The 23,884-nt window shown below is 58.1% G+C and overlaps 1 protein-coding gene across 2 annotated transcripts in view; it reads right to left on the bottom strand.

The window, feature by feature from the left end:
- TBC1D22A (TBC1 domain family member 22A) overlaps positions 1–23,884 on the bottom strand; it is a 256,637-nt gene that overhangs the window by 218,400 nt on the left and 14,353 nt on the right. For both annotated transcript variants that reach the window (XM_005207532.5, NM_001076520.1), the window contains 3 exon segments: positions 15,925–15,981; positions 14,332–14,666; positions 11,671–11,847 (listed from right to left, as the gene is read on the bottom strand). In XM_005207532.5, the coding sequence (XP_005207589.1) occupies positions 11,671–11,847; positions 14,332–14,666; positions 15,925–15,981 (569 nt within the window).

The following is a 23,884-nucleotide window of genomic DNA, read 5'->3' as shown; positions in this document are numbered from 1 at the left end:
TTTGAATTGTGGTGTTGGAGAAGACACTTAAGAGTCCCTTGGACTGCAAGGAGATCCAACCAGTCTATCCTAAAGGAAATCAGTTCTGGGTGTTCATTGCAAGGACTGATGCTGAAGCTGAAGCTCCAATAGTTTGACCACCTGATGCAAAGAGCCGACTCACAGGAAAAGACCCTGATGCTGGGAAAGAGCGAAGGCCGGAGGAGAAGGGGATGACAGAGGATGAGATGTTTGAATGGCATCACTGACTCGATGGACATGAGCAAATTCCAGGACACAGAGAAGCCTGGTGTGCCGCAGTCCACAAAGGATCGCAAAGAGTCGGACACAACTTAGCAACTGAACAGCAACCACAGGTGGAGAAACTAACTCTTGAAGAAGTTTGGGGGGAAAATGGCCCAGATCATTCTGCCAGTCAGTGGGAAAGCATGGCCGTGACCTGATCTAACCCTGGTGCCCATACGCCTCTGTCCCGAGAGGCGGGACCCGGGGGCAAGGTGACTGACCGTCGACAGCTGCCGACTTTCCTATGTGGTTATTCCTACTTCTAGAACCTAAGACAACACACCCACTAAAACGCAGCTTTAAAAAGACATTCTGAACTGATTTTTCAGACTCTCTTATGCTAAGAAAAAGGACATCTCATTTTTTAAGCACTTTACGCCAACCTGAACTTTTTCCCTTTCAGACCAATTTAAGTACCGACTGAGCCTCACCTGAAAGCCTTCAGTCTGTGTTAGCGTCTCAGGAGCCGGCTCACAACCAGAACCAGAGGCTCGCCCGGCAGCGCTTCATCCCTCACGACAGACTCAGAAGAGACGGCTTTCTTCACTTCCCGACACCAAGTGCAGCGCTTCCGCGTTCCTGACACCGCCCTGTGTCCTGCCCCGCGCTGAGGCCGACCTGCGTGACCTCTCGTCTCCCCACCCTGCACCTCTGCGCATCAGGAATCTCCCTGTCTCCCCAGCTGGGTCACACGTGACTACCCGCAGCACGCCTCTAGGCGTGCCCATCCCGGCCGTACAGTGACAGCGGTGTGCAGGGATGGGGCGGGGAGGGGGGGGCCGGGCCTCAGGCAGGCCCTCCTCCTCCCCCGAGTCTCAGTCTCTCACATGCAAACAGGGGTGCTCTACTGACTGCTTAGGGCCAGTACAGAACCCACGAGAAAACCTGTGGGAAGAGAGGCCTTCCTCCCTGCAGAGGGCCGGGTGGCATCACGCGGTGACCAAGCAGAGTAACATTCCATCGAGCAGAGCGGCTGCCGCAGACCACGTGGGGGCAGAGCCCTCAGAAAGGGCCCAGGGGCTCCCCGCTCTTGCTGCGGGGGACGGTAGGAAGGCGCCGTCTGTGAACCTCAGCAGGTACAGAATCTGCCTCCAGGGCCTGGACCGTGGACCTCTCGGCCACCAGGACTGCGAGAAATGAATGTGGCGGCCACGCAGCCAGAGCGGCTCTGCCCCAGCAGCCCACGCCGACCGAGACGACTGCGCTGCTGTATGCAGTTGGCAGTCGTGTCCGACTCTTTGCTACCTTATGGACTGTAGCCCGCCAGGCTCCTCAATCCAGGGGATTCTCCAGGCAAGAATGCTGGAGTGGGTTGCCATTTCCTCCTCCAGGGGATCTTCCCGACCCAGGGACCGAACTTGAGTCTCCTGCACTGCAGGCGATTCTTTATCACTGAGCCACCTGGGAAGCCAAGACAAGAGTACCGTCACACCAGTGAAGCCTCCCTACCTTTCCATGATGGTCAGAGTGAAGGGGCCCATGGGCCTGGGACGGGGCAGGTCAGAGTCCTCAACACGGGCGTGGAGGAGCACGCCCCACGGGCAGGTGACCGCCGTTTCAGATGGCGTCTGTGCACCCCACCAACTCATGGGCCTGCAGAGTGAAGCTTTCAAATGCACGCGGGGTTGAGCTGAGCAGGTGACCACAGCCCCTGGGCCCCGTCGAGTGAAAAGCAAAGCACCTCCTGCTCCGGAGCGCAGAGCGGACGGGACTCCCTGCCCGGGCGGCTCCCGCTCCTCCTCGGCCCTGTCTGGTCCCATCAGCTGGGTCAGATTACAGTTTCCTGACCCACCACCGCTAGAGTCCCGCTGCTCATCGGCTTCCACCCGCTCTTCCGCCGCACAGGCCCCACCATGTCCAGCCTCTCCTGCCCCACAGCCCCTACAATGCAATGCTGTGCTCCCTGCAGTGAAGAGATGACAACTCCAGCCCTGCGACTATCACAGCAGGCCTGGGAGTGAGAAAGTCAAAACAGCACCCAGCCACTCTCCTCCTCCACTTTCGCGCTGCTCACCGTTAACGGGCGCAACTTCCCTTCCTGCCTGTGAGCACCAACCAGACAGACGGATGGACGGCACGAGAAGGGAAGCGAGCGAGGGAGCGTGGCGCTCAGGCCCAGGGTCCCCCAGGAAGGAGGGCGACCAACCACTCCAGGAAGAAGCGCAGAGAGAGAAGGGCCTGTGTCTGCAGACACAGAGAAAGGGACTCAGGAGGGTGTGGACGGCCACTGCGCCCCTGCCTCTCTGAGCTCCTTCTCAGGGATCCCACGTATTTCCATGAACCTGACAGACAGCAAGCACTCAAATCCAGTGATCACCACCACCTCACCATCACCACCACCTCATCGCCATCATCACCGTTACATCATCACCACCATCACCACCAAAACCACTGCCACCCTCCCAGAGCCCTTGACTTGATTCTAAAGACGTCAAACAATCCCAGTGCCGTGTTGCCCACATCCTTCCACGCCCAAGGTGAATTTCAATCGCTCCCAATCTCTTTGCTTGTCCCTTCAGAAAATCTTCTTTATTCTAGCTTCATCTGGCAAGTTTACAGGATGGGAACTTCCAGAGGGCACCAAATAGGATCTGTGGTCACAGAACCTGCCAGCCCCCCACTAGAACACATGGCCCGTGTGCCCAGGCTACTGCCAGCCGCCCAGTAGAACACACAGCCTGTGTGTCCAGGCCAGGACCAGGGAGAAGCAAGACATCCTATCTGCTCAACAGCTGCCACAGGGCAGCCCCAGGAGGAAGCTGGGCTCCGGCCTCACACAGCCAAGCCCGATCCACAATCACCTGCTCCGGGTCTGGCCGACTGAGGGCTGCCCACACCAGACCCAGGTGGCCGCCTGTTATCTCTCCCCACTCAGGTGCCCATCCTCCCCGTGCTCAGGCGATGGGCAACAATTCAGCATACCACCAAAGCCCCCAAGAGGTCAAAGGACATAACCACGTTCTTCCAAGTTAACACATCTTTATATCCTTTCTTAGCTTGATTTTGTGCTCAGCTCAGCTCTATGTATCAGTTCGAAGGAACGGTGGCCATTGTTATTCTTTTTTTATTAATAGGTTCCATGAATCTTAAATTATCTGAAAACAAAACTGTTACTTTCTTTGCAGTTTCCGGGACGAGACACCTAGCTACGTGTCCGTTTGTGCTCCGTTGGAGTCTGAGCTGCATTTTGTGGGAGAAACAGGACCTAAGAGGGTTCATTCTAAATGCCGTGCCTTTGACTTTGAAAATTCAAGATCCATTTATTCCCTCCACACCCAGGACTGTGTATACAATTGAAGGCAAGCCAGCCACTGTCTGGTCTCCACTGTGTGGGGGGGACATCGCTGGACACCAGCCACGTTAGGAGCTGCAGTGTAAGAAAGACAGTCCCTGACCTCAAGGGACTGGAGAGCTGGGGAGGTGCAGACTCCCGCGTGCCTCAGAGGCAACACAGCTGGCTGTCCGCCCACACCCACCGCTTCCCTCTCCCCTGTGACCAGAGCCCCACTGCAAAGTGCCGCAGGCCGAGCCCGCAGGGTCCCTACTTCTCCACGCCCCAGCTGGGGGGCACGTGACCCAGCTCTGATCACACTGCCTTCCAGAGAAGAGCCCAGACGCCCTGGCGCCGGCCCTCTGCCTCGAGCAGGACCACGACGCCACCTTGTGGCCAGAGCTCAGATCCCTGATGAAATGACGCCCACAGCTCCTCTCCAGATAGCCCGCGGGGAAAAACAAGCCCCTCTCTGTCTAAGAGCTCTGAGTCTGCTTTTCTGATACCTTCAGCCAAAACAAGGGCTTCCCAGGTGGCTCAGTGGTAAAGAATCCACCTGCAGTGCAGGAGACCCGGGTTTGATCCCTGGGTCAGGAAGATCCCCTAGAGAAGGAAGTGGCAACCCACTCCAGTGGTCTTGCCTGGAGAATCCCATGGACAGAGGAGCCTGGGGCGGCTATAATCCATTGCAAGGAGTCAGACACGACTGAGCGACTTTCACATTTCACCCAAAACAAATCCTCAGCGATCCCCCGCTCAGCTGGGGAACCAGCGAGGCTGTGAGCGCTGCAGGGCTGCAGGGGCGGCAGACAGCCCGCGGGGACGCCACCAGGCCTTCCTGAGCCCGCACTGTGTCCGTCCCGTCACTGGACATGAGGACCTGTGACTCACAGCACGGCCCGCAAAGAGCTCCCAGGCCAGGGGTGGAGATGGGCAGCACCCTGAGAGCACAGTCAGCTCACAGGCTGCAGGGCAGGGCGCGGCCCCGCACACTCTGCCCACTTCTCCACTCTCACACCTCAGACAGAAACCAACACCACAATCTCAGGGTCTTTCAAACGGTTACTCCACATCCTAACTGACACAGGAAATCGTTAAAGAAAGACAAACACGTAACAGATTGATTTTTCAAATGGCTCCTTTAAACATTTTTTAACATTTGCTTTTAAGATTATACATAGGAAATCATCATCCATGAGGAAGTTGTCGGGAAGCTCCTTGAATGGATTCCTAATTACACCGAAGACTTGCTCCACCCAACACGTGAAATGAAACGCTTGGCTTCCACCAGGTCACACCCATTCCGGTTTACCTCAAGCTGAGGGACGCTGCATATGGCTCAGACACCATACCCAGAGTGCAAACGCCACCCAAAAAATAAAGCCGCTGCTGGCGGCAACGCGTGAAGCCAGAGTGCGTGTCCTCTGGGCTCTCACACTCCCATCCCAAAGCCCAGGAGACCAGGTGAGCTTGGGGAGCCCCTTCTGCTGGGGACTCCGAGGGGCCGGCAAGAATCAATTACAGGAAAGGAAGAAGGGAAGGAAACGCACACATCCAGAGTGAACACGCGGTGGGTTTATCATCTTTCCCACATCTCTCAATTTCAGCAACATCCCACAAACAATCATCACGGAAACCCGACAATGAGAGTGGCATGCAGGGGGCACGCAGAGCCCCATCCTCCAAGCGGGACTCGGGGCGCCAGTGGCACGGGGACGGCGCGGGGCAGGGGCCGCACGGGGGCAGGGGTTCCGGCCAGAGGAGGGGCGCTGCAGCAGCTGAGCTGTCTGGACGTCTGCAATGACCACTTGCACAGCGACTGTTTTTACAGAAAGAGGAGAAAGCCAGAGCGGGAGGAGTGAGCCCACCAAAGGAAGGGGAGCCACCTCCCCAGTGCTCAGCACCCCACACCCGTGGTGAGCTGGTGCACCGGTCACCCCCAACCCCTGGAGAGAGCCAGAGGCTTCAGTCTAGGGGCTGGGGGCAGAGGGAGACGGGTGCTCCGAGGAAAAGCAGCCAGGATGAGAGGGACTGAAGGGTGGATGGGTGGACAGGGGAGGGCCGTGGACGGAGGAGGGGGTGGACGGGGGAAGGGGGGCCGGGGGAGGGCCGGGGCAGGAGCGCCTGATGACAGCTGACGGTCGAGCAGGGACCTGGAGGAAGGGTCAGGCGGGATCGCGGGCAGGCGGGCAGCAGAGCAGGGGCCCCGGGCCCGGACGTGCCGCTGTGTGCTGTGCCCCGGCCACCGCAGAACCACGCGGTTGGGAGGGGACAGCAGGGGCAGGCGGCTGAGCCGCGCAGCGTCCCCGGGCCAAGGGCTGTCTCTGAGCAAGATGGAGCCGGGGGTGGCTCTGACGGCCCCTGACCCAGATCTCGTCTGCACAGGACAGCTGACGGCTGGGCGGAGCAGGCGGCCAGACACGGGGGACAGGCCCGCGGGAGGCAGCGGCAGGGAGCAGGACACGGGGACAAGCTGAGCTGGAGCCCAGGAAGAGCCGGGGGGGAGCACAGACGAGAGAGGCATGGGCAGCGGGGACGGCTCAGAGGAGGCGGCCGCTGCTCAGACACGGGGGCGACGGGGCCTCAGGGGGAAACTCAGGCGACGCTTCCAACCTAGAAGCTGCCTTTAAAAACATGACCTTGCTCAAAAACACGCACTGCTCCCTTACGTACGTTCTTAGTGAGAGCTGCTCCATCAGTGTTCCCCTGACATCGGCAGCGACGCTGCCAGGGAGAACCAAGTCCAGGGGAAATCCAGGAGAAATGGGGGAAGAAAGCAGTCACCTCACAGAGACGCCTCCCACCCCACCCCGTGCCGTCGGGATCAGCCAGGCTGGGCTCTCCAACAGGAGAGGCTCGCTGACCTGCAGCCAGGACTCCGAGACGCAGTGACCAAAGCAAAGGCCCCACTGGACCCCACCACGTCCCGCCCGGGGTGCACCCACCCGTGCGGCCAGAGCACCCACTGTGTGCCGGGCTCTCCTGCGTGGGCGACGGCGGTGGTCCTGAGCTGCAGGCAGGGCAGTGAGGCATGTCCACCGACCCTCCTTTGAAAGCTTTTCTGCTTGTTTCACTGAAAAGTCCATTTTCCCCAAACCACAGAGTGGACGTGAAGCCACGCTGCAGAGGCTCCGTGCCGGCTCCCTGGGCCCCCTTACTTCACAGCCAGCTTCCGGGATCGCGGCCCCAGCAGGGCCCCGGGGGCATCTGAAGGGGCACGTCTCCAGATGAACCAGCACCAGCAGGGTAAGAACCGAGCGCTGCCCGCCCTCTGAGGGGACTCGGGGTGTGCACAGGCGGCCCAGTGGGCAGGTCAACATCCCGCTGCGCCCAGAGTGGGCGGGCAGGGCGCCCCAGGGCTGCACCGGGGCTGCCATCCTGGCGGGGGTCCTCCCCGACGAGACTCCAGGGGCAGGCCAGGCTGGGTTAGCGGAGCTGTCAGCTTCTCCCCCGCATTCTAACGCCTCCCTGGAGCACCCTCGCCGCCCCCAAGGGCGCACACGCGCACAGCCCCCATGTGCGTGCACGGCCCCCGGGCGGATGTAGTGGCGGGGCTGCGCCTGGCGCTGGAGGGGCCGCTGGACACTGGCGGGCGGCCGCCCGGATCGGCAGGAATGGGGCTGAGCCCGGCCCGATGGCCAAGGCGGGCCCTCCACTCCTGTCCTCTGACAAGACCCCCGGTACAGAAATGAGGGCCCGGCCGGCACTGGCTGTGTCCTCACCGCGGGCCCCCAGGCTGCCTCCAGAACCAGGGCCCCAACGCCCCGGGGGCGACCGGGAGCCGGCTGCTGCAGGCACAGGTGGCAGGTGCGTGGGCTGCAGGACCGTGCACACACAGGCACGCACTCGTCAAGCAGGGCACACGCAGAGGCCCAAGAGGCAACGAACGAGTGTGCGGGTAGCGGGGTGCACAGCGTCCCCTCCAGCTATTTCTCCAGCCTGAATGTGCCTCCCACTGACGTGACACGCCGCCTGGAGCCCAGGGTGTGTCCAGGGCTATCCGTCATCCCTGAGCTCCAGCCAACAGCCCGTCCACCCGGCCTGGCCGCCCCCACCGCCGTCACTGCCCTGACTTCCCCCCATCCCTCCTGCCATCCAGCTGCCCACCCTGAGGTCACGCTCTGACGCCAAGGGAGCCACGCTCCAGGAGATGCTCCAGGGCCGCCTCCTGGCCCTCTCGGCCGGCCGCACCTGCCCCTTCCTGCCCCGAGGCCTCCCTCCTCCCCTGCCCCAGCATCGCGGGGGGACCTCTGCGCCCACCCCTCAGGGTCTCCTCCACCTCCAATGCCTGCCCCGTGCCGCCCTTACTCCGCAGCAGCGCCAGACTTGACCCTCAGCACTGTCTCCCTCTCCACCTTCAGCCAGTTCCTAGAGTGCTGACCGCAGGCGTCCGTCGGCCCCCCGACACTCAGCGTCAGCTCCCGAGGGCAGGGACCCTGGGCTCTGTTCAAGGTTCACCCCAGCACCGACCACAGCAAATGCTCAGGAATGCTGGCTGAATGAAGAACTACATGGCACCTGACGTCAGTCGCCCCGACTCACGAGGACCCTGCAGGGAGGTCAGATTCCCCGGGGACGAGACAAGAGGCTGAGCCATGGATCCGCACCGGTCACACACGGGCTCCCAGGCTGCACGGCCTCGCCCTCCTGCCGTCACAGGCCCCGCAGTCAGGCTCTCTCCTCCAGCCCCAGGCCCTGAAGGGCCATCCAACTCAAGCCCTTGCTTCTGGAGTGAACAGCTCCGTGCCACCCACCTGCCCCCTGAAAAACCCCCTTCCTCCCCAGAGCCGGCTCCCACAGGCTCTCCGCTTTAAAGCCCAGCCCCAGGGCTCACATGGGTAAGAGGACCACCCGGGGAACCCTGCAGCTGGCCTCCCTCCCCATTACAGTCTGAACGTCCCAGGACAGGGCTGCGTGCCGCACACAGACGACCTCAGGGCCCGGCTGCCACCAGGTGGTCACCCCTCAGGCCTCAGAGGCACAGGTCCTGCCAGGGGCCAAGTCACATTCCTGTTCACAGACGCGTGTGACCAAGGAAGCCTCCAAGGGTTGCTTCCCTGGGCTTCGAAAAAGGCGGCCTTTGTACGAGAAAAGACTGAGTCGACACTGAGAGCAGAGTGAGCCGTTAAGTTCTATTTGCTTCCCTCGTCCGCAAGCTCCGAACAGAGCCCCAGCAAACAGCCTTGAAGCCTGAAGCCGGAGGGACACTGCAGGGGAGGCACTTCTGTGGGCGTCACCCAGGTCAGCGCTTCGCTCCTCCGACGTCGGCAAGTATTTGCCACTTACGTCACGTATGTGATGTTAAGATAATACTTCCCACTGTCTCCCGAAGCTAACCGCCTTATGCTGCTGCTGCTGCTGCTAAGTCGTTTCAGTCGTGTCCAACTCTGTGAGACTCCATAGACAGCAGCCCACCAGGCTCCTCCGTCCCTGGGATTCTCCAGGCAAGAACACTGGAGTGGGTTGCCATTTCCTTCTCCAATGCATGAAAGTGAAAAGTGAAAGTGAAGTCTCTCAGTCGTGTCCGACCCTCAGCGACCCCGTGGACTGCAGCCTACCAGGCTCCTCTGTCCATGGGATTTTGCAGGCAAGAGTACTGGAGTGGGGTGCCATTGCCTTCTACGAATTGCCTTATAAAAACGCAATTTACTGGCTGTGTTTTCTGCAGTCACCAAATACAAATCCTGTAATTGTTTCACTTTGAAAGCTTTGGTTTTCACCTTTTGGTGTTAGATTTCATACTTACATAGAATTCTGAGGAAAGGCAAGGAAAAAAATAGAATCCCACAACTGAACAGGAGAATCTCGTTTTTTTTAACCTTTCAGTTTATCCATACATACTCACTTGCCCACACATCTTGAAAACTTCATTTTTAAGTACGATTTTAATTTCCCAAGTTACTCTGATGACAAAGTCCACAGGAGATTCTAACTGGGGGCTGGGGTCCTGACCCAGAGCTGCAGTTCCCGTCAGGCAATCTAGTTTTCACGAGTGATCCCCGTGCCGCCTAGGACTAGATCAGGGGGTGTCTGGTGAGAGGTGATCAGAGGGGCTCCACTGAGTCCAGGACAAACCAGCACCCCGGCCTCCTGCCGTGATAACCGAGGTGGCAGACAATTCACCCACAGCCGGCTCAGAGCTCAGCAGGGGGACATGACACACGCCCCGAGGAGGGCCTCGCTCGTCCCAGAGCACGTCTCGAGGTCCAGAGGAGCACGCCAGCTCACGAGACAAGGGGGGCAGCACCCGCACGCCACGCAGGACCCTGGGGCAGGTCCTGGACTACGAAGGAGGTGCCAGCGTACGCCCGTCACGGAGACGAGCGTCATTGAAACTGAGCGTGGTTGGTGCCCTGGACGACAGGGCCACGTGCGTGGATGTGAAACCTCCTGACTGTGATGATGAGGCCGCGGCAACGCCCGGAAGAGGCCTTTGTCCTCAGGAGGGGATGAGGTTTTGAGGATCGGGGGGCGCGACTTCTCCAACTGATCAAGGGGTTCAGGAAAAGCAGGAACACACGTGAGCACGTGCGTGGAGAACGAGCTGGGCGAAAGGGGAACGACTGGGACGGCCAGGCACGCGCACAGGGCCCGCGCCCTCGTGCGTCTGAAGTCACATCAGAACGAGAAGCCTGACACAGACGGCAAGCCGGACCTCTCTGGACGACGACACCCGGAACCGCAGGGAAGTGGGGGGAGGGCGAGCTGGGAAAGGAGAGAGGCTCTTCTTCCCGCTGCACCCTCTGTGCTGTGAGACTGTAACGTGTGTGCCCAGAAAAGAAACCAAAGTGAACGAAGGACAAAAAACCCACCGTGAGAAGGGCAGCTGGACGGGAGCAGCACCTTCAGGCCATGGGACGTTCCCAGAGCCGCTCCCCCAGCCCCAGGAACGAGGCTGCGCAGCTCCAGCTTCCCAGGCTGGCCGCGGCTGGCACCTCTATCCACAGGCCTCAGGCGCCACCTGCTGGCCACGCAGGGCACTGCCCACAGCGGCGCCCAGCCTTCAGAGTGACTGCTCTGTCCTCCCAGGAGCTCCAGCGTCCGGCAAAGTGCCCGGCGCCCTGTAGCACCCGGATGAGACACAGAAACGGAAGCATGGAACTTGCGCGTGGAGCTCCAGCAGGACTTGACAGCAAGCACGGGCCGCAGGGCCCAGCTGCCCCACGAGAAGCATGGCGGCACTGTCCTGGGCCCTGCTGGCCCCCACCCAAGCCTGGCCTCGACCCCCGCCCCCCGCCGGCCCACTCGACAGCCAGTCCCACCCCGTGCCGACCCGCTGCCCCCGTCCGACGGCGCACAGTCAGCCACCCCCGGCAGGACTGTCACCGGCCCCGGCCACCACCACGACCACCATGACGCAGGGAAGGACATCCGCCCAGGCGGGCGGCCTCGCCAAGGCAGCACCAGGAAGCCAGCGGAGCGCATTAAGAAAGAATATCCAAGAATGCTCATCACCTCCAATTAAAGATCAATTTTAAAAAAACACAACACTGTACAGCAATTATCTTCCAATTAAAAGTAAATTTTTTTAAAAAACACTCATCAAACTGCACTGGAAGCACATTAATAAACACATCTAGAGTCAACTTCCAGGACAGGCGGCTCTCCTCCTGGTGGCCTACCGGCCTGAAATACAACAGATCAACTTCTGACCCGGTAAATTACACGGGGAACAGGCGCACCAAAGGGGAGCAGGCCAGGCCTCTCAGATCCGGGCCTCCTGCAGAAGCGAGCACGGCCTGAAGCGGCCGAGCCCACGGGGGCTCATCATGGGGGCTCACCAGGGGACTCATCACAGGGACTCCCCCACGGGGACTCATCACGGGGACTCACCAGGGGGACTCCTCATGGGGACTCAGTCACAAGGTCTCACCCCCAGGACTCATCAGGGGGACTCACCCACGGGGACTCATCACAGGGTCTCACCCTGGGGACTCCTCACGGGGACTCAGCCACAGGGTCTCACCCCTGGGACTCACCCACGGGGACTCCTCACGGGGACTCAGCCATGGGGTCTCACCCTGGGGACTCGCCCACAGGGACTTATCACAGGGTCTCACCCTGGGGACTCACCCACAGGGACTCGCCCACGGGGACTCACCAGGGGGACTCACCGAGGTCTGTGTTGGGGCCCGCAAGCAGGTGCTTGAACTTGTCCAGCCGGGAGGCCTCTCTTTCACTTAAGGCCGACGTGCTGAGGGCACTGGGCTCGGGCGCCCCGCCCAGCGCCACGGTGGCCGCGTGTGGGAGAGACTGGGACCTCTGCAGGGGGGCGGCATCACTGGCGCTTCCTGCAGGGGGGCGAGGGGGAGCAAAAGAGAGGTGAGGCCCCGGGGCGCGGCCCACGGCCAGGCGCCCACCGGGAGGCCTCGAGTCCGCCACGCTGGGTCTGCCACAGCACGGCAGTCCCGCCCAGCCCTCACAGAGCAGTGGCGAGCGGCCTGCTGGAGGCAGAGAACGAGCCGGCTCCCACATAGAGCTCACTGTCCTCCTGGTCGCTCCTCAGGGAAACAGACATGCCACGAGAGGCAAGACAGAGAGGAACAGAAAACCACCGCACACATCGGGGTCGGTGGCCAGGGCTCCCCAGAGGGCCCGCCCGGGCCACACGCCAGACGATCAGTGGGTGCAGGGCCAGGGCAGGGTGCCTGCACGGGTCACCCAGGCCTGGGCACACAGGGAGGCCACCAGGGCCCATGGGAAGGGCCCCATAACTGTCTGAACATCCCAGGCCTCCCCAAGGAGGGAGGCCAGGATCAGCACCCGGAGAAAGCAAAGGAAGCCAGGTGCCCCGCAGGTGGGCTGAGGGGCCACCAGAGCTCACCCAGCCGCTGAGGCGAGGTGAGACGGCACCTGGCACCCAGGACCCAGCATGGGCAGAGGCAGGAGCGGGGGACCCTCGAGCCACAGGACGAGGAGCCTGCAGGGAGCGGGGGACCCACAAGCACGAGGCCCTGAAAGGGCTGCAGGCCCGCAGACCTAAGTCCCTGTGAGCAATCACATCTTCCAAAACGGAGATTCAGAGTAAGAACTAAACTCAGGAAACGGGGCGAGCGACACAGCGCGGAGCAGACGCACTGACGGCTGGAAGGTGAAGCGCTGGCCCGGAAGCCCGCCGATGAGCCTGCCGTCCACGTCCGCCGAGGCGGGAGGCGGCCACCTCCCCAGGGCTGGAGGCCCGAGCCGCTGGCAGCAGGGAGGCCCTGCAGGCGCCGTGCGGGGTGACACACCCACAGCAGCCCTGCCAGGCTCCCAATGGACGCTGGAGAAGCCGAGCCTGTGCTCCTGTGTGCCCCCACGGAGGACCGTCCAGGGCATGCAGAATTGCAAACCACCGCTCACAGGAGCGATGAAGTCCAGTGGACCTCGAGGTCTCACCCGAGCAGAGGAGGCCCGCCGGCCCAGCAGGACGGTGTGCTGCCACGCCACGTGGGCAGCAGGTCCTGAGGGCAGTTTGGGTTACATCAGCAGCCTCTGCAACTGCGCAGGACGCCCAGGAACAGCCAAGGGGATGGGGGCGTGGTCCATGCCTCCGTGGCCCTTGCCACTGGGGCTCCAAGAGTTGCAGCCTCGGCAGAGCCCACCGCAGGAGGAACCCGGGGCCTGGGAGTGCATGCCCTGCCCAAGCGAACGGGACGCAGTCAGAGTGCCCGTCATGAGCCACAGGACTCCTGCACAACCTGGAAAGGCTCAAACTGGGTGCCCTTCCATTTTTAGGCTCAAATACTTCAAAGTTCACTTCGTGTGAAAGAAAAATAGTTTAGATTCCAGTTTGAAAACTGATTGAATGAAAAACTCATGCTATTCCACAGAGAACATGGTAACGCTTCCTAGATTAATTCCCGGAATGTGTTTCTGAAACCTAGGGCCGAGTATGAAACCTAATTCTGCCCCAGCCAGCGGGCTGCCTCAGGCTGCGCTGATGACCTCATTTTCTTCTCTGTAAACAAAGGGCGAGCCCCCCGAACCCCCAGCGACCTCGGCGGGAGGGACCCCCACACCCAACCCCTTACCTCCCTGACACTGCCGGCCCGAGGCCGCTCTGATCGCTGGATTCAGCATCTCAGCCTACATCCCACCCTGCTCTGGGGCCGCCCCGACCTGTTCTGACCCTGGCACCCGCGCCTCCCCACACGTCACATGGAGGCTGCTGTCCATCCCCTCGCCAGAATGGACGCTCCACGCAACAAGGACTCCGTGGGGCAGCCCACGCCCTGAGAACGCGGCCTGACCCGTCACAGGTTAAACAACAGTGTTGTCTGATGTCTCAGCCCCTCCAGCACAAAGACAGTGAAAGTGGTGGAGAGCGCCAGGCACGTGGATAGGAGACACGGCAAGAGCTAACCTTGCAGAGTTTAGAATCGGAACCTGGCGATTCCAGAGAGCAGACACTCGCCCTGCAGATGCTGAGCCCACGTGTTGGGGACTGGGAGGGATCATCGGAAGTGGCCAGGGGCAGATCCAGCCCTAAACACAAGGCAGGCCGGGCCCCTAGGCTGGAAAGGCCTCCTGGAGCAGCCAGGGCATCCTGGGGAGGGCGGGGTCCCCCCAGCAGCCCACAGAAGCTCCTGCCCGGCCACACTGTCTGGAGGGAGACGCACTCAGCCAGGAGGACGAGAGGAAGCGCAGCTGCCTCTGCTGACCAGGAGGCCCTCGGCTGCTGGATCTCCGAGCCCCCGCAGGCTGGGACCCTTCCCCTCGGCCACCCTCCGCCCCAGGGAGAGGGCTCCAGGCCTCTTTCTGGAAACCCGCCCGGCTCTCCCCACCGCCCCCACCTTCGGGACAGGATGCGTGGCTCTCGCTGATGGACTTCACCAGCCGGAGGTCGCCGCCGGGGGCCGCGGAGGGGTCCACCGAGGGCTCCGCCGAGGGCTCCGGGGCCCCGGGTGGCCGGGGGCGCCCCTGCCGCTGGCTGTGGTTGCGCAGCACGCGGTGGGCCGTCTCCATGACGACCGCGGTGTTGAGGCTCTCGGCCGCCATGGCCAGGAGCTCGTCGTCGTCCTCGCCGGCGTCCCAGGCGTCGCTGGTGCTGCTCTCAAACTCCTGGAAGGTGCTGGCTCGCGTGGCCTTGACCGGCGTGGTCGGCACCTTGGGCGTGGCCGTGAGCAAGCTGCAAAGCACAAGCGGTCTGTGCTCGCACTCTGCGGGCGAGCGCATCACCCCGGGACCGGTGAGAGAGCGGCCCCTGGGACAGTCGCGCTGCACCTGTGCCCCAGGTACCTGAGGACGCGCAGCAGGGCCCCGACGCCTGAGGACGCGCAGCAGGGCCCCAGATGCCAGAGAACACGCAGCAGGGCCCCGACGCCTGAGGACGCGCAGCAGGGCCCCAGGCGCCTGAGGACGCGCAGCAGGGCCCCAGATGCCGGAGAACACGCAGCAGGGCCCCAGGCGCCTGAGGACCCGCAGCAGGGCCCCAGGCCCACACATCTCCTGCCCCGACACCTTCGCAGACGTCCAGCAGCAGCAGCTGGGGCTGCAGGCGGGGGAGACTGTCCACAGGACACGGGCCCTCGGCAGGTGGGTCTGGACGGATACAGGACAATTCCAAGGATCCCGCACAGCAAGGCAGCACACGACACAGGCTCCCCCGAGCGTCGGGAGCGTCCTTACATGCTCGGTCCTTACACGCTCGGTCCTCCAGGGCCACCCCTGCCCCGCACCCACCTCTAAACAAGGAGCCCAGATACAGGCTGAGCAAGCCGCAGGCAGCGGGCAGAGAACACAGGACGTCACTCAACCTGCATCAGCTATAGGAAGTGAAAAAAATCTCTCTCGTGGGCTCTCTGCTTTTCTGACGGGGTCCTCCCTCAGGTGCTTCAGACAGTAAAGAATCTGCCTGCAGTGCAGGAGACCCGGGTTCAATGCCTGGGTCGGGAAGATCCCCTGTGGGAGGAAATGGCCACCCACTCCAGTGTTCTTGCCTGGAGAGATCCATGGAGAGGAGCCTGCTGGGCTACAGTCCACGGGTCACAGAGAGGCGGACACGACTGAGCGAATGACACACTACTTTCAGCACAAAAGGGTTTGATGCTGGTGAGGACGTCCAGCTTCTCGCTTGGCTATTGCTGCCCCCAGTGCTCTAAGCAGCCGTGACCAGACCCAAGTTCACAAAGGTGTGCCAGGCTCCGCCCCAGCCCTGGGGGCCCTGCAAAGGCTGCCCTCCTCCACCCTCCTTTGCATGGAGCCACCTCCCTCAGAGGCTGGGCAGTGAAAGGCCAGGAGCGCCTCCCGTAAAGCAATCGCTTGATTCGTGCTGGCTGAATGAAGGGCACTCTCCTCCCCATCGGGAACGCCAGGGACCTGGGGGGGTCACCACACCCCCCCAGGCCCAGCCTGGGAACAGCCTCACGCAACCCGAGGTCACTTACGTGCCGTGGACCAGGGGGTCGAAGGGCGGGTGCTGAGCGCCATACACGTGCTGGATGCTGTTCAGAAAGGAAGGAGAATAAGTTAGCTTCTCCCCAGAGTTCACAAGGGCCCCACGGACTCAGGAAGCAGGCCAGCTCCTCGAACCGGCGCCAGAGGGAACAACCCCGGCCACCGCAGGGTCCCCAGGCCCGTCGGGAAGGCTGAATGACGCCAGACAAGGCCACCCCTACACACAAGCAGGGCATTCAGCCTCCTGGTGAATGGGCCTCAGTGAGGCACCCACGGCCCCAAGGGCGTCACCACAGGGCCTGGGGCATTGGTCAGCCTCTGCTCCTAGCCTAAAAGACTGACCCAGACACACCCCTCAGGAGGCTCTCATGGGGCACCACTGCCCAGAGACTGAATACAGACTTACAAACACAATTTTGTTAAAAGACTGCATGGTTTCATTACAGTCTGTGCGCATCAGAGTAGATCTGGAAAAAAAGCAGGGACAGAAGAACTCATGCGGCACACTGGCCCGCTGAGCAACCCAACGCACACCGCTTCCTCCCCGCGACGCCCGGCCAGGGGACCCGAGGCAGGCCGGTCGCAGAGACGGAGGAGAGAGGCTTGGCAGGTACGGCCCTGACCCTCAGCTCTCCCCTCTTCTTGTTCAGAGCACACACGTGAGACCAAGAGGGGCCCAGCCATCCTGCCACGAGAAGCAGCCACAAGAAATAAAGCCCCTTGTGACGGAGGAGGGGCGGGGGCAGCTTAGAATGAAGATGTGAAGACAGCGGGACTCCTGCGGCTTGGAGGCATTAGCTCTCAACCTTGGACCACTCCCTAGACGTCCACGGCATGAAATAAACAAGCCCGTTTGCTGAAGCCACGGGCAGTCAGAGTCCTAACTGCTGTGCTCCACGTGGAACAGTCTCTGTAACCCCTGCAGAGCACCCGTGTGCTCAGTCGCTCAGTCGTCTCCGACTCTGTGACCCCGTGGACTGCAGCCCGCCAAGCTCCTCTGTCCGTGGGATTTTCCGAGCGTGAATACTGCAGTGGGCTGCCAATTCTTCCTCCATGCAGGGTGTGTGTATGTAAAGATAAATACAGACACGGAGGAGCTTAGTATATAGATGAAGTCTTCTTAGCTTTTAAAAACAAAATGAAATCCTACCTTGCTTACCCAGTAATATATCAATATCACAACTACATCCCCATATTACTGTTCATCAATCTACTTAAATACATGCACTTTATATCATGTGATACACACGAAAGACACATGCAGCATATTTACACTTTAAAACCCAACACGGCAGGCGCAAGCGGTCTCCCCAGACATTTCTCTGCAATTCCCATAAATCCGTAATTATTTCCAAGCCTCCTAAGTCTTCAAAAGTCGTAACAACATGAGCATCGTCTCCCTGGACAACCTCACCTCTAATTTCACGCCGCCCCACCATTCTGGTTACACAGTAATTTGTTTTCCGTGTTGACTGCGAGCTCTTTGTTTAAACCTCTGTGTGGTTATAAAAACAGCAATAAACTTCTCTGGGGACGATACTGTCACACAAATGTAACTTCGTGAAGATAAAGTCCTAGAGAAGGCAGGCCTGGGACACAAGGGATACACGGGCATCAACGGCATGAACGGCTGACCCATGAACCACGTGCAGGGTGGGGTGCGGAACTCTACATGGCAGACAGCCTGAGTGTGACTTCCAGTCGGCCCTGAGGACCCGCGACTCCTCCTGATCTGGGGTTCTGCGTGCCCGGCTTCAGGCCACCTGGATGGTGTTGGGCTGTAGCATTTACTACTGAAAGACACCCGTCTGTAAGTGGACCCACGCGGTTCAAACCCACGTTATCCAGGGGTCCGCTGCAGAGATCACTGCTGTTTGATGGGAAGAAGGGCATGTAGACGCTGATCGTGTACCTGCTCGATCATTAGGGAGGCTGAGCCACCTTGAAACATCCTTTGTCCACCTGTGCTTTCATAAACCGCCTGTTTGAACTCTGCCCATCTCTGAGAGGTGTCCACCCCGATCTCACTGATTTGTAAACACCTCTTTGTAAACAGGACTCCTCCGTCACTGAGGCAGTGAGGTGGGCAGAATGAGGGTCCCAGAAGCGTCGCCTCCCAGCCCCAGCACATGTGAACGTATCACCTCACACTGCAACGGGGAAGAACCTCGTGTTTCATCAGAATCAATCACTAAAGGGATGTTGCCTATAAGCTTTAATTACATATAACGGCCCATCTCTGGGAACCTTTGTTTCACTCACAGAAACCGTCTCACCAGGCCCACCCGTGAATGACTGCGGGCAGCGGAAATTCACACATCCCCTCCGGAGGCCGATGGGAACCAGGAAGTGCGTGACCTTACGCCCTCCCCGTTGAGTATGAAAGGGGCCTGAAGCCTAATTCAGGCAAGGCTGCGGGTGGTGCGTAAACTCGCGTTCTTCTTAGTTTGCTGGATTTCCGAATAAAGTCATTCCTGCCCCAACAACTTGTCTCTGGATTCCTGGCCTGAGTGAGGCACACAGGACGAGCTTGTCTAACAAACTGGGGGACTCATCAGGAGTCTCGCTTGCTCGTGTCCAGCCAGCCCAGCCGGGGAACTTTCGGGTAAGGAGGGCCCTGGCAGCTGCCTGGACCACTTGTCCTGAGGATCCGCATCCTCCCCACAAAGTTCCCTGCAACAGCACCAGCCACCCCAGCGCTCAGCAGCGGGAGCAAGGAATCAAAGCTGGGGAGCCACACGGACTCCATATACCAGGGTGAGTCGCTCCGGTGTGTACACCCGGGAACTGCTTCCTCTCCATTTGAGCTTGTTTTTCTAGAGTAAGCCAGTTTGTTTCGTAGCCATATTTGAGTGGGGCACCCTGCTGGAGAGAGGAAAGAGGTGCTGGATTTGCACCACACTGAGCTGTCCTGTGAGCCGGCGGGCTGGTTTCTCGGATGCTGGCCCCTGGGCGAGCCGTTTGTGCTTTGATTCTCTTGAAAAAGAGGAAGTGTTACAACTGTCCCTGGAGAAAGTCCTCTGGGGTGCATTTTGGACCAGGATCTGAGCACAGCTCTGAACCCATGGGTGGCCGTGGCACCTGTCCGGATCTCCGCTGGGGGTCCAGGCAGGGTTACCTCGGGGCCCTGTGCACTGCTTACTGCGACTTTTGCTGCGTTAATTACGTCACTTAGTGGGCTCCTGTGTTGCTGGGATACGTAAAACTCAAGACCAAACGAGGGTTTATTTAGCATTCTGCTTGTTCTTTGGTTCCATCTTATTCGGTACTGTTTGTCCACTTACAGCCACATCAGTTTTGTGATACTTAACTTTTATTGATATCAAATGGGGAAAAGGAAGAAAACCGGTCTGTTTTTGTCCAAGAGTGAGACATTCTGAGAAGAGGGAGGTTTGGTTCCCAAGACCACTAAAAGCTAGAAATAAAAGTGTCTTTTCCATAAATACTAGTAAAAGGGTTTAACTTGTAGACACGTGACCCTGATTTGTCCCCTCTGCCGGAAGCTCAATTGGAATCCAGTCTTTTATAACGGATGAGTTTCACACCGCTGTACCTGAATCATAGCTAACCTTTTTATGAGGTTCCAACGTTTGCATGTTTGTACATGTGTTACAGAGGTGTGGCACCAACCAGGTTAATTTGTCAAAGAAATGTTTAATTGGCTTAAAGGAAATTTAAGTGCTTACATGAATAATCAAATATAAAAAAAGCGGCCAGAATGAGTTTCAGGTTCACATGATCTAGGAAATACTCAGTAGTGAATCAGTATCTGGTGTGAAAGTTTTGCTTAAGCTTGCTGGTTTGATACAGATGTCTTTATACAGTCATCAACACAAAGTATAATTATACCTAGGTTTATTAGACAATACCTTATTCCTGTTACAAAGACTGCCATCAAGAAAAATAACAATGTGGCAAAGCTGTTAAGTCAACAGAGGTAAATGAAGCCAAGGTCTTTGGAGTAAACTCTATGGGAATGATGTTTTGGGAATGTGTAACTAGATAATCCAGACTTTCATAACTTAGAAGGTAAGACTGAACTTAAAATCTTAAAGGTTCAGTTCAGTTGCCCAGTCGTGTCCGACTCTTTGCGACCCCATGAACCGCAGCACGCCAGGCCTCCCTGTCCATCACCAACTCCCAGAGTTCATCCAAACTCATGTCCATTGAGTCAGTGATGCCATCCAACCATCTCATCCTCTGTCGTCCCCTTCTCCTGCCCTCAATCTTTCCCAGCATCAGGGTCTTTTCAAATGAGTCAGCTCTTCGCCTCAGGTGGCCAAAGGACTGGAGCTTCAGCTTCAACATCAGTCCTTCCAATGAACACCCAAGACTGATCTCCTTTAGGATGGACTGGTTGGATCTCCTTGCAGTCCAAGGGACTTTCAAGTCTTCTCCAACACCACAGTTGAAAAGCATTAAAATCTTAGTTAATTAGTTAAAATCTTAACGGTAAAGTGGTACAAAGCCTGACTTTTCGGTTCTCTAAGAGGACACTGTTTTCCTAAAACACTGAACTGCTTTTGGTAACTGTTTCTTTAAGTGATTCTGTATTTGCATTGATCTTTTATCACGTGTTAAAATTTTTTCATATTTTTTACAAACTTCCCAAAGATAAAGTTCTAAGTAGGGTTCATCTGACCTCTAGCTAACGTTTGGGTTTGCCAGAGGGTCCTGGGAACACCTCAAATCATTTGTTTTCTCTCCATCTCAGAGGAACATTAAACTACCTGGGCCCACTGGGTGTGTTTGAGCTGCACGGGAGGCACTGCCAAGTGGTTGGTGATGAAGCATGCGTACATGCATCGTGTGGGTGAACGTCTCCTTAGAATGTGTCATATGGGTGAACACTGTTTAAATACACATTCTAGAATTTACACGGAACTCCTAACATCCTGGCCTATCCTGGTAAATCACATCAGTCATAATCTGCGTAATTATCTTGGTTGTCTGTCACAGGAGTAATCAGGTTTCTGCTCACTGCGGTCTGTGGTTTTACAGTGGCTTCCGAATGAGTCTGTGGTGTTCTGTGAAAAAGCAGGGAAGGATGACGACTGCTGAGTGCCAGCCATTTGTGCCCCTGCACCCGGGAAAACAGAAGGAAGGGAGTGAGTGAGGGCTGGTGCTTCGAACCGCGACCGCGACCGCTCTGTCTGAGCAGACGCCCCAGCCGCTCTGGCTGTCGCGCCAACATACCCGCCCTTTCCACCCAGCCCCAGTTCCTGACGCTGGGGCCCAGGACTCCCGGCCCCCATGAGGACCAGTTAGAAAATCCTGTGTTAGTTTCTAGGGAGCAGGGACTTGGTGGAGTATCGCTGTCTAAGAGCCAACAGGGAGTCTAACGTGAGCCAGGAGCCACTCCCGGGGCAGGGCGGCTCCCCTTACATCATTACCCCGTAGGGGCTTAAATGCAAACCACCAGCCGGTTGGCTTTCCCAGACTTCTTTAATTGGGAAGGTCACAGCCCTCCTTATGAGGAGGGTCCGCTACACCTGAAGGCCACTTGGCAGCGCCCAGATCTGAACCAAACTGGGGGCCAGCGAGGGAAGGGCCCTTACTAGACCCCTACGTATCAGTGCCTCTCAGCAGGGCCTTGCAAAGGGGAACCAAAGCAAAAGAGTTTGAACAATAATCAAGAACTTCAGCCAAACAAATGAAGACCTCGCTGAACTTTTGCAAAGAATTTATTGGGCCTACAGACATCATACTAAAGCAGATCCCAAGGCCCTGGAAATATATGAATGGTCAATTTGACCTTCTGGGGCAAACTGCCTCGGATACCAGGAGGAAGTTGCAAAAATCAGATGGTACATTTGGAATGAACCCTTCTCAATTGGTAGATGTTGCTTTTATAAAGTATTCAACAGGGAACAACAAAGGAGAAATACAAAACAAAAGCCATTTTCTGGCAGTGACGCTGGGTTTTTGGAAGGCGGTAACTCTAAAGAGAAGCAAGTCCCACTAGAACAGTGCGCCCACTGTGAGGAGGAGCAACACTGGAGAACAGATTGCCCTCTGCTGAAACAGAAGGAGAACAATTAAAGATGAGAGCCTCTCACACAGTGTTGACAGAGAGACACACACGGAAGAGGCCCAGGGGCTCCCTTGGCCTTGAGGCACCTCACACCCACGGGAGCCCGGAGACACTGACATGGGGAGTGAGCTGATTAACTCCTGACAGATTTCACCCTGGAGTTTTCACTGGAACAGCTTGACATCAGAGTCCCACCAGAACACACTTTAAGCCTACAGATGGAGCTCGTGAAAATCCCAGAAAAGCAGACAGAGCTCTTTCCCCCAGGGTCTTAAACATAACCCAAAGACCACTGTCAGACGTCCCCAGATGGGGACTCAACACAGAGGAACCTGCCCACCGAGGACTGAAGAGAGACTTGACTCACGTGCCTTGCACTGCAAAATCGCAGATAACCTGCTGGTGTTTGTGGACAGCTGCAGGATGGGTGGAAGTATATCCCACCTGGAGGCAGTCTGCGGTGGTTAAAGCCTTCCCTGGGGAAATCATCCCCTGATTCGCATCAAGGCACTAAAACAACTCATATCCTGGAGTCCACAGTCAACAGGAAAAACCAAGGAAACCAATCATACCTCGAAGAGGAACGCCGCTAAAATTTCGAGAGACATTTAGCTTGGGGTAAGCCCTTGCCAACTGCCCTGTTACAGGTCAGGGGCTCCCAGAAGCAGGCTTAAACGAAGCCCCTGTAGAATGCTGTACGGTAAGCCATTCCAACCGCCCGCAGAGACAGGAGAATCCCAGTGCTAGAAGGCCTGGTGGCTGCAAAGCACATTCAAAGGCTGGGCTCGACACTAGTCATGGAGCTGCCTGCAACAGGCCTGCCCGTCCATGAAGCAGACGGTAATTCCACTGTAGCTGGAGAAGCAGCAACCAACCTGTGTAACTCTGTCCAAACAGCACAGGAATTTAGGGCATGCATCAGGAACTGGAAGCAAAACCTCGAGTTTAACTACAGATTAGACAAAGTGCCAAGAGGTTTCACTGGTTCAAACAGCTGCAGATTAAAGGGACTGACTAGAGACCTAAGGCGGACTCGTTGCCTCGGTTCAGCAGAATGGCTTTGCTCCTCTACCCACAGGAGTGTGGGAGGGACGCTGACAGTCGGGCAGTAACAGGAGAGACTCTGTTCTCTCACAAGTTTATCACCAAAGGGCCGTTGCCGAGAAGCTTGACTCACAAATAACGGCCCATCTCTGGGGACCCTGCCTCCCAGGAACCCTCCTGACCAGGCCCACTTGTGAATGGCTTCTGGAGGAAGAAATTCACATACTCCCGATGAGGCTTGATGGGAACCAGGAAGTGTCTGACTTTGCTCCCTCCTCTTTTCATATAAAAGAATTCTAGCTCAGGCACGATGGTTCTTTGGAGCAGGAACCCACCATCTTCTCAGTTTGTTGGCTTTTTGATTCAAGTCGCTGTTCCTTGTCCCAGCAACCTGTCTGGATTACTGGCCTGTTGAGCAGCGAGCAGTATGAGCTTAGACTTGAGGACAACACGGCAGGGGGGGCCCTGCAGATGCAGCTAGGAGCACACGCCTGGGAGTGCAGCCTGCATCATCCAGGTGGGTTCGATCTCATCAAAGTCCTCAAGAGGAAAACCCCCCACCTGCGGTCAGGGGGCCGTGATCGAGGAAGAACGCTGGGAGCGAGGCTGCGTGGCTGGCTGTGAATGAACACGAAGGGGGCTGAAGTCAAGGAGTGCAGGCAGCCTTGAGAAGCTGAAGAGGTAAGGAGACAGCTTCTCCCCTAAAGGCTCCAGAAAGCCCCACCAACACCTTGGTGTTAACCCAAGGAGGCCTAATGCAGACTTGACCTCCAGAACTATAAGGTAATAAATGTGTGTTGTGATAAGCCAAGAGGCTTGTGGTAATTTGCTTCTGCAGCAATAGGAAACTCACATTGGTAGAGAATCTATTT

Source organism: Bos taurus, chromosome 5 (genome assembly GCF_002263795.3).
Source record: "Bos taurus isolate L1 Dominette 01449 registration number 42190680 breed Hereford chromosome 5, ARS-UCD2.0, whole genome shotgun sequence".
Taxonomy (NCBI): Eukaryota; Metazoa; Chordata; class Mammalia; order Artiodactyla; family Bovidae; genus Bos; species Bos taurus.
This window is presented reverse-complemented; position numbering and strand designations above follow the sequence as displayed.